The 14,804-nt window shown below is 29.4% G+C and overlaps 1 protein-coding gene across 1 annotated transcript; it reads left to right on the top strand.

Moving 5' to 3' along the window:
* Positions 1-5,186: 5,186 nt before the first annotated feature.
* On the top strand, positions 5,187-12,692 carry LOC120080852 (cucumisin-like). Its single transcript, XM_039035504.1, has 11 exons — positions 5,187-5,337; positions 5,426-5,514; positions 5,669-5,763; positions 6,230-6,476; positions 7,490-8,003; positions 8,109-8,206; positions 9,169-9,393; positions 9,931-10,042; positions 10,662-10,875; positions 11,828-11,968; positions 12,091-12,692. Exons 1-11 carry the CDS (start codon positions 5,245-5,247, stop codon positions 12,486-12,488), a joined length of 2,226 nt encoding a protein of 741 aa, XP_038891432.1. The 5' UTR covers positions 5,187-5,244; the 3' UTR covers positions 12,489-12,692.
* The last annotated feature ends 2,112 nt before the right edge of the window (positions 12,693-14,804 follow it).

Raw genomic sequence — 14,804 nt, 5'->3', positions numbered from 1 at the left:
ATAAATGGACTAAGGTGTCAAATGTTTTTTTTCTCAATAAATGTAAAAGTCATAGTATATAATTTAGAGAAAAATAACATCATTATTAAATGGACTTTACTCACAAATTTCTTCAATGTTTTTCATTTTTTTGTTTGGGAAACATTTGAACTTTTAGAGAAATTTCAAAACAAAAAATAGTCTTTTTATATATACTTTTCAAGACTTTGATTTAGATTTTTTTGATACATTGATATAATAATCTGATTTCAGAAATTAAGATTAAAAATAAATAAATAAATCTTGTAGGCTCGTAGCATATTACATAAACAAAAGCAAATCACCCAATTAATTAATTGACATATTATAATTTATAATAATAATAAAAGTAAGAAAAAAAAAGCATGTGTACATTTTTCTTTTTCTAGATGGAGTTTATCTCATATATTCTCCACGTGCAGGATTTTTTTTTTTATTATTATTATTATTATAATAATCTGCAGCCATCGTGAAGAAATTAAAATATAGATTGAGATATCAATTTGCTCCTATCTTTAGACTTTTGTTTAATTTTAACACTGAAATTGGATGAATAATAATACAATTTTCATACCTGAAATTATTGTTAGAGAATCTGCCACATCAGCTATAAAAAAGAGTTAAGAAAACTCATCAGCGAAAAAATGTCATGTCACTGAGATGAGTCATGAAGGATTATTCCCTTAGTGCTCCATATTTATGTTAGAATTGGGTGATAACAAACACATATTCTTTCTGCATGTGTCCTCATTTCATTAGTTATTCGTTATATATATTTTTTTATTCTTTGGATCCCTAAAATAGGGAATAGTGTATAAATTAGACAGGCTGACCCTTTCCAATGTAAGAAAAGAATACGAAGAGGCAAGTGAAAAAGTTCTCTATCGATCGTTTATCGTGTACAACACTTGCATATTTTAACTATTTGACACTTGTTTGTCTAAAATAAATAAAATTGCACACTTTAATTAAGGTATATGAACTATAATTAGAAGAAAGATAATAAATAAAGCACCAAATTATTTTAACACTCGCATATTTTAACAAAATTGTATGATAATAACTGTGTGTTAATAGTCAAATACTTTTTTATTTGACTATTTGTCGTTTAGGTATATCTTAAAAGGAGATTTTGATTTTGAAGTTTTGTAAAATTTTGTGGGATTTTATGTTTTAACTTCAAATTTTGGTTGTTGAGAAAAGGGGTGCAAGCTAAGAAGTGGAAAATTAAGAGAAATATGAGCGCATCTATATAAAAAAATAATGATATCTTTATAATTTGTTTTAAGATTAGTTCTTTTCAAACTGAGAACTTCAAACAAATTGATTTACGTATTAATGGTAGGAGCATTTTTTAAAAATTTTTTGTTTTAATTTTTAAAGTTATTTTTCACACAAACCATTTTTATACAAATACTTGCGCGTAGAGGTATTTTTTAAACTTCTAAAAATTCAGGAACCTTTTTTGAACAAAATTTTAATATTTCCATAAAAAAATAATGATAATAATATTTTTTTGAACAGTTTTTTAAAGTAGTATTTTTAAAATTTGATGAACATTTTTTTATACCGATTGTAAAGTTAGTGAGCATTTTTTATAATTGTCATGTATATTGTCTTATTTTGCAGTTTGCAGATGCGTGAATCCCGCGTTCTTAAAGAAGGCGGCGCCTTCGGATTGGACCAAGTCAAAAGGAGCCATGAGTACTTTGACACTGTAGCACAGCCTTATCAAGAATTTTGTTAAATTACAAGCTTAGAAATTATCTTTTAAAAGTTATATAACAGCCCTATTAAGAATTTGGTTAGACTACAAGTTTACACTTAAACTTGTATGTTTTTATTAAGTGACAATCGTATTAAGAATTTTGTTAAATTACAAGTTTACAACTTAAATTTTTATGTTTTTATTAAACCCATTTTCGAAATTAAAAAATACTCAGCATATTTGGCTCACCAACATGAGTTGAGATTGAGTTAGTATGATATACCAACTCAGTGTTTGATTCACCAACTTTAAATGTTGGTAGAGTTGAGTTGGCATATTTTACCAATTTACCCCAACTCTCTCTTCTTCTAATGTTTTCAATTGCTCCACCCATCAGCCACGGTTGGCGATTATCGCTACCACATTTCGAGAACCAACTATGGGCTCCAAGAACCAACTCCAACGACCAATTCTTGCATCCGACAACCACCTCTGATGACAACTACAGTGACCCAACTCCAAAAACCACCTCTACACAACCAACTTTGATTACCAATTTTGGGATCTGACAACCACCTCCAACAACAAACTTTGATAACCAACTTCGACAACTACTTTCAACGCTAAAACTCCCGCGACTAACTCAATACCACCTTCATGTGACCAACTTTTGGCTCCAACGGCCATCTCCAATTACAAACCCCAGTGAAAATTATCTTCGATAATCAACTTCGATGGCCACTTTCTACTATTATAAAACTGATGACTGTTAAAGTATGTTGTAGGAATGTTGATTATATAAATAATAGTATTTTATCTACATTAAGTGCAGTATTTATATGCAGAAATTTGTAAAATATATTTTTATTTAATTGAATTCACATATCTAGTTAGTGTTAATAATATTTGAAAAAGTATGTACGTAGTTGAAAAATATGTAACACATAACGAGAAAAAACTATAAGACGGAGATTTTTTTTTACCGGAACATTTTTGGGCAAGAAATGGTGAAAAATGAAGATTTGTTCTATGATAATCCTCCAAATTTAGAGAAATTGAAATGATTTTTTTTTTTTGAAGAAATGTGGTGGCATTCTATTGGTTGTTAAGATAATGAGGGGATTTAATTAAAAAAATCATGACAGAGCAAAAACATGAAAAAAAATAAGAAGATGAGATGATGAAATTTATGGAGAAAAATTAGGAATCAAAAGTTTCCATTTTTCTTTGGTTTCCCATTTTATTTAACTATATACCTATCAGAAATGTAATGGATTAATTGTTGTTCATTGTCAAAAAAGAAAGAAAGAAAGAAAAACTTTAAAAATTAAAAGGAAAACAACTCATACAATCTATATTTTATTCAACACAAAGATGAGTAAAATTATTGAATAAAAATATTTCAAAACAAAAATAATCATCGTAAATGCATATTATTTAGAATTCAAAAAACTGCACCAGATATTCCAGATATATGAACTCAACTCTTTATCCCACCTCCAATTTGTATTAAAAAAAAAAGTTCAAATTATATTAGATTCTTCGTCTAAGACATTTTTTCTTCTTAGACACTTATAATAATAATCTTACAAAACAAACATAATTATCAGAATTTTCTAACATTTGTAATTTCAGACATTTATAATTTTATGCATATAAAAATTTCAATTATCTACATTATAAAACAAAATAAATGGCCTCGAAATTAGGGTTGGCAACGGGGCGGGAGAGGGCTAGGGATGCACCCTCCATCCCTGTCCCCGCCCCATTCTACGTTTATATTTTTGTTTTTAATTATTTTTTATTTAAAATTAATTAAAATTTGATATTTATATGGAAATTGTAGACATTTTAGATAACAAATTAGGTTTAATTTATTTAAATTAATGATTAAAAAGTTAGATTTTTTTTTTTTACTAAATTTAATATAAAACTAAAAGTTAATTATATTATAAAATGAAATTAAAGAAAAAATAAAATAATAGAAACGGTAGCTACCGTTATATATATATGTTAAAAAATATCAAAAGATGTTAATTATGTTATATATTTAAAAAATAATAAAAAGTATATTCTGGAAAGGTCAGAGTCGAGGACGGTATGAATACCCTCTCCATTCCTGCCCCAACCCCAGTTGAGAACCCATTTTGTATCTCCAGTTTGACCGTGTCACCGATCAAATTGAAAATTCTCCGATCCGATCGAAAAGTATATTTGTGAAATTTTTTGCTAACCCTACTCGAGGTGGGAATGAGATGTGGGCCCTTTGGTTTCTAGTTACGGTCAATCCCATATTTGAATGGCATGATTAGCGTTCCTTAATTACGCGACCAACATTATATTTCTACATAAACTAGGAGTGCAAGAAAAACAAAAAAAAACCAAACCAATCCAAATTGATCCAATGGTTTGATTTGGTTTTTTAGTATAAAATTGAACATCTTGATTTGTATTTAGAGAAAATAAAAAAGTATTAGTTCGAATAGTTTTTTTTTATTAGAAAAACCAAACCGATCAAATGGTATATATATACCCTTATAAGTAAACTATCTTTCAATATTTTAATTATTATGGTGCATGCATATATGTTATTTAGAAAAAAGATCAATTATCATGGATCGTGTATACTTTTTTATTTATAAAAGTGTCAAGAAAAAAGAACAAAAAAATATCAAATTTTAATATATGAAAAAAGAAATAGACCAAAATTTAATTTTAAACTAGCAAAAAGAACAAATTCAAAACAAATCGTGGTAATAAAAATAAAAATCGAAAGAAAAAAGAAAATGTCAAAACTCGAGAACTAAACTGATAATAAACCGATTCAAATAAAACCAATTTAATGGTTTTATTTTTTATTGGACATTGGTTTGATCTCTTTTTTATAAAATCGATGGATTTTGTTTGATTCTTGATTAACCTCAAAATCGATAAAACCTAACCGATGATCACATTTATCAAAAACTACTCTTTTCTCTATCTTCTACTTTTCCTGGTTGGATATAGTTTTATTCTACAATTTTTTCCTTCGCCATCTCACTAGGACTTCACATCTCTCTTTTGAAAATCATTGAATTTTAATTATTATATAAATCTTATCTCTATCTCTAAAAGTACTTTTTATGTATTTTAAACACTTAAAAGTAAAGTACTTCAAAAAAGAAAAAGAAAAAGTTGACACACAAAATGATTGGACACCAAATTATGGTCGTTTGAATGTGATAGATTTAGAAAAAGAACAATGTTTGGAGAATATATTATATATTGGATACTCTAATTTACTTGATTAATTACACGTTTTTGCCGACAAGTTCGGGACATGGGAGCCTATTTTGACTAAAAGTCAACACAACATCCAAGAACTTTTTTTTTTTAATAATATTTTCAAAATACAATTGAGCAAGTGGATTTTTTTTTTTTAAATAAATATTTTGCACACATACCCAAATCATATTATCTCTATAAATAGCTCAAATTCAAAACCTTTCCCTTTCTCTCAAAGGATTATATTTATTCAAATGCCTTCTCTAATGTCAAGGCCTTTGTTTCTCAGTTTCTGCTTATTTCTGCTATTTTTCAGCTCAAATTCATCAGATAATGACTCTCAAAAGGTAATTCTCTCTCCAAAAATCATTATTAATTTTATTTATTCTTTCCCCTTGCTCAAGTTTTTATTTTATTTTTTAAAAATTTTTCCAGACATATATTGTGTATATGGGAAGTCATCCAAAAGGGAAAGTTTCAACTTCATCTCACCATATAAGATTGCTAAAAGAAACCATTGGCAGGTAAATTATTAATAAATCCATCCCATTTTCTTCATTATCATTATTGTTATATTAGACTCTTAAATATATATTATCATCTAAATGCATAGAAAACTCACAAAGAGGAAACTTCTTGATGAAGAAAAGGTTTATTTTTCATTTATTTTCTTTTCAGTACTTTTGCTCCACATTCTTTACTCCATAGCTACACGAGAAGCTTCAATGGATTTGTTGCAAAGTTGACTGAACCTGAAGCAAAGAAAGTTTCAGGTACATTAACAAAATTTTACTTTTTTTAATGGTTAAAATTGCTATACTTGAAATTGAAGATTTAAAGTATAAATCGATACCCACAGACAAGTTTAAGAGCAAAATTGAAAATTTCATATTTAATTTTATTCTTATGTAATTAAAGTTTAAAAAATGATTTAAATGATAAAATTATTGAAAATATTTAGAAATAATAACAAAATATCACAATTTGTCTAGACTACTATTTGTATCTATCATGACACAAAAAAGACAAATATAGTTGTCTATCATGATCCGTCATAAATAAACGGTAAAATTTTGCTATATTTATAAATATTTTGATTCATTTTCTTATATTTGAAAACAAATCTTAAAATTTGAAATACATTTTAATCCGTTTTTATTAAAAGTGTTTAAATAAAAATGAATTTTTTAAAAATATTTTCTCCGTTTAAGTCAATTTAAATGGGCCGTTTGATGGTAGAAATGGAAGGGGTAATATCAGTTTTCCCAAATGGGAAAAAACAACTCCACACAACAAGATCTTGGGACTTCATGGGTTTCTCCGAGCAAGTGAAGAGAGTTCCGGCGGTGGAAAGCAATGTGATAGTGGGAGTACTCGACAGCGGAATTTGGCCGGAATCTCCTAGTTTTGACCACACAGGATACGGTCCGCCGCCGCCCAAGTGGAAGGGCAGCTGTGAAGTCTCCGCCAATTTCTCTTGCAACAAGTAATACAAAATATCTACTAAACTTCTTACCATTTTTTTTAAATAAAAATTATGACACAAAACTTCTTAACTATTGTATTTAATGTCGGTTTAAATTGACTTTATAAGTGTTAAAAGAATATTTTTTTTTAATGGTCAAAATGCTAAGCCCTTGTTTGATGAGTATTTAATTTTTAATTTTTGAAAAATGAACTTATACATACTAAGTTTATTTGTTTTGTTATTTATTCTATATAGTATGTTTTAAAAAATCAAGCGAAAATTGAATATTATAAAATATAGTTTTAAAAAATGGTTGTTTTCAAATATAGGAAAATGAACCAAAATATTTATAAATATAATAAAATTTCACTGTCTATCTATAATAGACCATGATAGACTACTATCTGTATCACGATAGAGACAGATAGCAGTCTATCACGGTCTATCGTGAATAGGCTGCAATATTTTGCTATTATTTGTAAATATTTTTTACTTTTTTGTCATTTAAAATAATTTTCCTTTAATATATTTTTTTTTGTTTTTTGAATTTGACTAAGTATTTGAGCGTTTATTAAAAAAAAAGAGCAATGTTGCACCTATGTATCATGTTTCCTTTTTCTATCCACGAAAAAAAATATCTTTTTAATTTTAAGTAAAATTAAAAAAGATTGACACATGTCAATTTTTTGTTAGATGTAGTTCACTCCACCTAAGTTTTTTCTTTTAAAAAATTGAAATTAAAAGTTATAGTATAAATTTTGAGAGAAAGAAAACAAATTCTAAATTTATCGTAATCAATTGATTGAAGTTTTAACATGATATCAAAATTTATCATCTTAAGTTTTTTATCTGATTAATATTTTAACTATATTTAATTTTCAATTAATATTGACATTCACTTATTCGTAGATTTTCACGCTTTATAGGTAGAAAAATGTTGAGTATTGATTAAAAAAAGTCATGTTACCATCAACTTTAGTTTTTTTGGTTGACTTTTTGAAATCTAATGTGATTTTATGTGTTCTTTACAGTAAAATCATTGGAGGTCGAGCATATCGTAGTGATGGTAAACACCCAGAAGGCGACATCAAAGGTCCAAGAGATTCGGATGGCCACGGGACACACACAGCATCGATTGTGGCCGGAGGGGTGGTTCGACAAGCCAGCATGTTGGGACTCGGCCTTGGCACAGCAAGAGGCGGGGTCCCATCAGCACGCATTGCCTCATACAAAGTATGCTGGTCCGATGGCTGCACAGATGCCGACATTCTTGCTGCATTCGACGACGCCATTGCGGACGGTGTCGATATCATCTCCGGCTCTCTTGGGGGATCAGGGATCAGAGATTACTTCAACGACTCCATAGCTATTGGATCTTTCCATGCAATGAAGAAGGGAATTCTTACGTCATTAGCTGTTGGAAATAACGGCCCAGATTTCACAAGCATTGTTAACTTCTCGCCGTGGTCGTTGTCGGTAGCGGCTAGCACCACTGATCGGAAATTCGAAACTAAAGTTGAGCTCGGAGATGGAAGAGAATTTAATGTAAGAAAATTAATTTAATTTAAGCTCTTATCGATTTATTAATTTCCTCCCCAAAAAAATTAAATTTATGAAACTAATTATATAATTTTATTTTGGTACATGAAGGGAGTCAGCATCAATACATTTGATTTAAAAGGAAAACAAATTCCATTGGTTTATGCTGGAGATATTCCTAAGGCTCCGTTCGACAGTTCCGTATCAAGGTAATTTTTAAAATTTAAAATTTAGTTTTTATTTTTTTTAATAAATTTATAGAAAAATGTCAATTTTTTTACAAAAATACCAAAGAAAAAACTGATAGACTTCTATTAGCATCTATCACATACGATCAATTATTAATTATAGATATTGATAGACTTTTATCAACCTTTAAAAAAATTAAATTTGACTGTTTTGTATAAATAATTTTCTTTATTTTTAAATTTTTGAACATCCCCATATTTTTTAAGTTTAAAGTTGAATAATAATAATTATTATTATGATTTGAAAAACAGACCATGTGAATTTTTGTTTAAAAAATTTATAGAGGTAAGTTTAATAAAGGCTAAGTTTAATTGAGAGTGATTTTAAAATATAATAGTAAATCATTTTTTTTATGTGTGTCTAAAATAGATTCGAAATCAATTTTGAATGATTTAGGGTATATGTTTGTAAATAATTTAAAACATAACTAAGGTGATTTTAACAACTTCAAAACCACTTTTACCAGGTGTTTGTTCACCCTAAGAACATATTTGAGAACAATTTTGAAATTGTTAATAAAATCACTTTTGTTAGTTCAAAATTACTTTCAACCATCTCTTTCATGGTACAAAATTAATTAAATAATTGTTCTTTAAATTAGATTTTAAATAATTATTTAAAATCTAATAAAAGTGATCTTAACCATTTCAAAATCAATTTCGAATTGGTTAAAATCACTCTCTAACACGTCCTTAATAATTCATAATCGATTCAATGTTTATTTAATCTACACTTAAATTTTAAACGACCAACAAGTACTCAATAGGAACGTAACACGCAACACTTTTTTTTTTAAAAAAAGAAGAATATATGATTAAGTATAGTCTAGACTCTACTTAATCATCGTGGTTTCAAAATTACTTCCACCGGATCCTAAAACTTTTGATGGAAAAAATTAAGTAGAAATTTATAAAATGAACAGGATGTGCTTTGAGAACACAGTGGAGTTGGAGTTGGTAAAAGGTAAAATTGTAGTATGCGATTCATTAGCTGTTCCAGGAGGAGTTGTGGCTATAAAAGGAGCGGCGGGCATTATAATGCAAGACGATTCTCCACAAGATGATACCAACTCTTTTCCAATTCCTGCTTCTCATCTTGCCCCAAAACCTGGTGCTCTCATTCTCTCTTATATCAACTCAACCAACAGGTATTTAATCAAATATTTTACCTTAATTTAATTCTATTTTACACTAATTAATCACTCACTTGCATTGATTATTACATGAAAAATACTAATTAACCTACTAGCTAGGCTACACCCATTTCTTTTGCCTTTATAGTCCAATCACACCAAAATATTTCACGATGCTTTTTTTTTCGTTCGTGACGTAAAAGATGGTTAGAGCCCAACTAGTAAGTATTACCCTATTAACATGAAATTTCATCTAATAATTATCTGATTATGAGAAAACTACATCAATAACGTGCTCTTTCAAGATGGTGCCTCTTTGGGAAAGAAGAATAACTCTTGTATATTATAAATATAGTGAGATCTATTAATTTTTTCAACGACGGATCTCAATATTCTCCAAATCACATTTTTTTTTTTAAAATTGAATTTTTCTATAGTTTGTGATAAATTGTAAAAAAAATCATAAACCACATGATTAAATATTTCTTAAAAAAACTCTTACTCATGCTATATTCAAAAAGGGATTAATTGGTGAATTATGATGATTTACAGCCTTCCAACAGCAACTATAATGAAGAGCACAGAAAGGAAACGTAAAAGAGCTCCTTTTGTTGCATCTTTTTCATCCAGAGGTCCAAACCCAATAACCCCCAACATTCTCAAGGTAATATTTAATGTAAAAAAAAAAAAAAAAAAAAACTTAGTTATGAATTGCACATCGAAACTCACTAAAAATCTGTCATGTGGTAAATTATTTTTATTCCGACGAAATGTCGATATTTCCATTTGTATTCAGAAAGGATTGAGTAAATCAGCGGAAAAAGGACAATAAACACTAGATGGACAAGAAATTTCAACAATCAATACTTCCGACACAACTTTCTATATATTTCCTCTCATTGATACTTTTGGTTTTCCTAGCCTTTTAACATTTGGTTGACGTGTCATAGTGGTCATGCTGTCCATTTTCTCTAATATCTTTACATGTTTAACAATAATATTAGGAGTGAATCGATAATTTCATTACATCGCAGAAAAACCCACGAAATACAAAAATTAATCATCAAAATACCATTAATATAAATATAATATAAATAATAGACATATTAACTTGTTTGAAAATCGTAAAATCTTTATTTACCAATTAAAATTTATTTTTTGAATTTTTGAATTTCATAATTTTTTCAAAAAATGTCTATCAAAATCTATATTCTCATCGAAATTTTCATTTTTTTTTTTTGGAGCAGTTCTCTATATAATTAGTTTGTTTTGAACTTGTACAGCCAGATTTGACAGGTCCAGGAGTAGAAATTCTTGCAGCATGGCCTTCAATAGCTTCACCCTCAGGAGCTGAAGAGGATAGTAAAAGAGTTGCTTATAATATCCTTTCAGGAACCTCTATGGCTTGTCCACATGTCACTGCAGCAGCTGCTTATGTTAAATCATTTCATCCTACTTGGTCTCCTGCTGCACTTAAATCTGCTCTTATCACTACAGGTAATTAATTATCCAAATTAATTAATTTTCATGCTAAATTAACACTTAAAAGCCTTCAACTTTAAATTAAATTTTGAAAACTTTACACACTTCAATTTCGTAGCAATTTCAATTCTGTTTTATACTATTTGATCCGAGGTCGTGTTTGAATTTAACCTTTTTCGGTGTTTAATTTTAAATATGAGTCGTTTTGAAATGGAATGAGATGCTTAATAACTACTATTTTGAAAACGCTTTCAATGTTTATTTCAATTATTATTATTTTTCTTTTTTTTTATCTAAAGAGTTCAAATAAAAATGATATTTTTTGAACAAATATATGTTTTTTTTTAAAATTGTGTTCAGATTTTGTGGTCTAAAATTTATAGTGCAAATTTTGAAAAATATAGATTTTGAGTTTGAAACTAGGTAAATTGTATTTACACAAAATAAAGAGAACTAATAAATGTAAAATCCACATTATAAGTTCAGTTGTTTTTTGAAATATATAATATAAATATTTAAAATAATAATTATACATGTATTGTCTATTCGTATCTTTCTTAAGTGGGTATTGAAAACATGAGTAGATGTTACATAACAAAATAACCAAATGAATTTATGGATACAAATAGTATTTTACGAGTTTAACTCTTTTTAAAAATGACAAAAAACTAAAAGATCAAATGATTATCAAACAAAATTTTAGTATTTATTTTTAAAATTAATCAAGCATCAGAGTTATTTTAAAAATGACACTTTTACCTTTATTCCTCGCTTATATAATGTTGTTGTTGAATTCAATTGATGAGTTTGCGAAATTTGGAAGCTATAAGCCATACCGGTTGGAAAATTTTTCTACTTATTTTCTTCTATTGGTTTCGAAGGATTTTGTTTCTCCTTTGTCCTTAGGGGCTTAATAATATGAGTTATTGTTTGATAAATTAATCAATATAAATCTATATGCATGCAGCATTTTCAATGAGTCTTAAACGTAATCCAGATAAAGAGTTTGGATATGGTGCTGGTCACATAAATCCACTAGGCGCAGTGCAACCTGGTTTAGTTTACAATGCTTCCGAGATTGACTACGTAAAATTTCTATGTGGTCAAGGTATGCATATTTTTTTTGTAACATGAGCTTAATAAAAGGATATGTTTTATTGTTGGCATGAACTTGTTCAAACTAATTTCTTTCATTCTTTTCTTACACTCCTATAACTTATTTTTCGACAGGTTATAACACCGAGTTGCTCCAACGAGTCTCAGAAGACAATGATACTTGTTCTTCGAACAATTCCGACACGGTGTTCGACCTTAACTATCCTTCCTTTGCTCTTTCCACAAATATCTCAAAATCAATCAACCAAGTTTACAAGAGGATTGTCACCAATGTTGGATCAAAATATGCAACATATAAAGCTACCATAATTAATCCTTGGAAGAATCTTGAGATCACAGTAAATCCATCTGTTCTTTCATTCAAGAATTTGGGAGAGGAGCAAACTTTTGTGCTTACAATTAAAGGAAGAATTAGTAAAAATATTGAATCAGCTTCTTTGGTGTGGGAAGATGGGAAACACAAAGTGAGGAGTCCTATTACAATATTTGATTCTAATATTCATTCTTCCTAATTAAATTTCCATATATATATATATGTAATTCAAGTATTTTCTTAAATTGTAGGGTCAAAAAGAGTAGTTTTGTTGGTTTTACAGCTTAATTTATTTAAATTTGGTTTGTTGGTCAAAAAGACATATTTCACCTCAAGATGTGTGTATGATTTCCTACAATTGAATAAACACTATCAATAAAACATGTTTGTATATTGTCTTCCTTCCAAGTTGTTATTTTTTTAATTTAAATTTCATTCTCTCTCTTGTTTATCTATATGCTTGTCGATGGTCTCTTCCATTCCTATTTAATCTCTCTCTTCAAGTCAATTCATCTCGTGTTTTGAAAGAGAATGGATTAAAAAAAAAAAGAAGCACATATCGCAAAAACCATTCTACCGATGCGGCCTACTTTGTGGAATGGTCACAAGTGTTGTGATTTGTCACAGATGGTCTGATCCTGATCATTCGTGTAGGGGACATGCGAGCGGGAACATCCTATACAAATAGTTTGTATAAGACCTGACCACGAAGTATTAACATTTCGTTATATAACACCGTTCTGACAGAGACTTCACTTCACTAGGATGATCATAGGTAATATGACCTCAATCCCGAGTGAGTTGAGAACTCCTGCCATTGAAGGCGGTTCTTTGATTTGCATGGGTGTGAGTGGCCAGGCCGCCGACTCAAACCTACCACTTTAGAGATTCTTCTAATTTGGGAGCTGGGAACTTAGCTACACAAGATGGAATTCACTCCTACCCCGAAGCAGGGGCAAGTAGATAGATAGCTCCCTTAAGGGCTGATTCCAGGGCTTCAATGATGTGACGCCACACACCTTCTCTTGACCCAAAAGGTGTTCACACATAGTTGGACTATGTTTTATTGCTCATTAGAGGGATCAGTGGTACTTAAGGAGTGAGATGTAACTACAGGGGCAAAATAGTAAATTGGCCTAGCTGTACTTACGAGCATCTGTGAAGGGTTATCGTACTCATGATTGGTTATATCCGATGAGCACAGAAATATATCTGTGGTAAGAAGAGTTTAGTTGTCGGTCTTTAGTGGAATGTCTGGCAGTTAATGGATGGTGGATCTCGTGGCTAAAGAGTTTAGTCAGCTATTCACGTACCGTTGGAGTTTCGAGCCATAGGTTCATAAGGTCCCCTTGGTAGCTTGAATAAAGTTGAGAATCAATTTTTGGGTTAGTTTGAGATGTTCAAATTGACAATAGGGAGTTCATTTATATATGTATAATTGAACTCGTTAATTATATATGATATGATTGACTAAATGTATGAGATACATTATTTTGGAGGAAATTGGATATAAATATGATTTATATCAAGTAGAGGAGAAAACAATATAGTAGATATATGATATCAAACTATAGGTTAAGAATATAATATGATTATATTAATTAATTAATTAATTGTGCGGTTATGTGATAATTGGTCGAGTTTTTCTCTGGATTCGTGCGATAGTGGGAAGCTCGAATTCAGTTCTTGTAACTGAAGAATAAAATGAAAATTGTTTTCATTTTGCAAGACACGCATTAGAAAAATCGCTCACGGTGTGAAAGCATACAATCGCTTAGCGTTGAGAGCCTATACGATAGCGCCGTCTTCCTAAACGATGCGCATACCACGTATAAACGATCGGCTTACGTTTACTACACGATCGTTTAGCACGCCGAGTGGAACTAAACGCATCACTTAGCTAACTTACACGATCGTGTTACCCCGACCTATACGACAAGCACCCCAATTATACGATTAGTCTTCTTACTATCTTTGAATTCGCTTGTTCGTTCTACACGATCATTTCTCACTTCCCTCATCCAATTTCCATTAAAGTCCACGCCTTGGATTCTCACTACCAGAGAATACTGAAGGCCTTTAAGTGGAAAGATATGATATATATATAATATATATATATATAATTCAAGTATTTTCTTAAATTGTAGGGTCCAATAGAGTATTTTTATTGGTTTTACAGCTTAATTTATTTAAATTTAGTTTGTTGGTCAAAAAGACATATTTTACCTCAAGATGTATGTATGAATTCCTTCTATTGAATAAACACTATCAATAAAACATGTTTGTATATTGTCTTCCTTCCGGGTTGTTAATTTTTTAATCCAAATTTCATTCTCTCTCTTGTTTATCTATATCTTTGGTCTCTTTCATTCCTATTTAATCTCTCTCTCTTTAAGTCGATTCATCTCATGTTTTGAAAGAGAATGAGTTAAAAAAAAATAAGGATGGAGTGCAAAAACCACCCATGAAATAGGGTGGTAGTTGCAATTGATCTTCAAACTTTTAATTGTAAAAA

Source organism: Benincasa hispida, chromosome 7 (genome assembly GCF_009727055.1).
Source record: "Benincasa hispida cultivar B227 chromosome 7, ASM972705v1, whole genome shotgun sequence".
NCBI lineage: Eukaryota > Viridiplantae > Streptophyta > Magnoliopsida > Cucurbitales > Cucurbitaceae > Benincasa > Benincasa hispida.
This window is presented reverse-complemented; position numbering and strand designations above follow the sequence as displayed.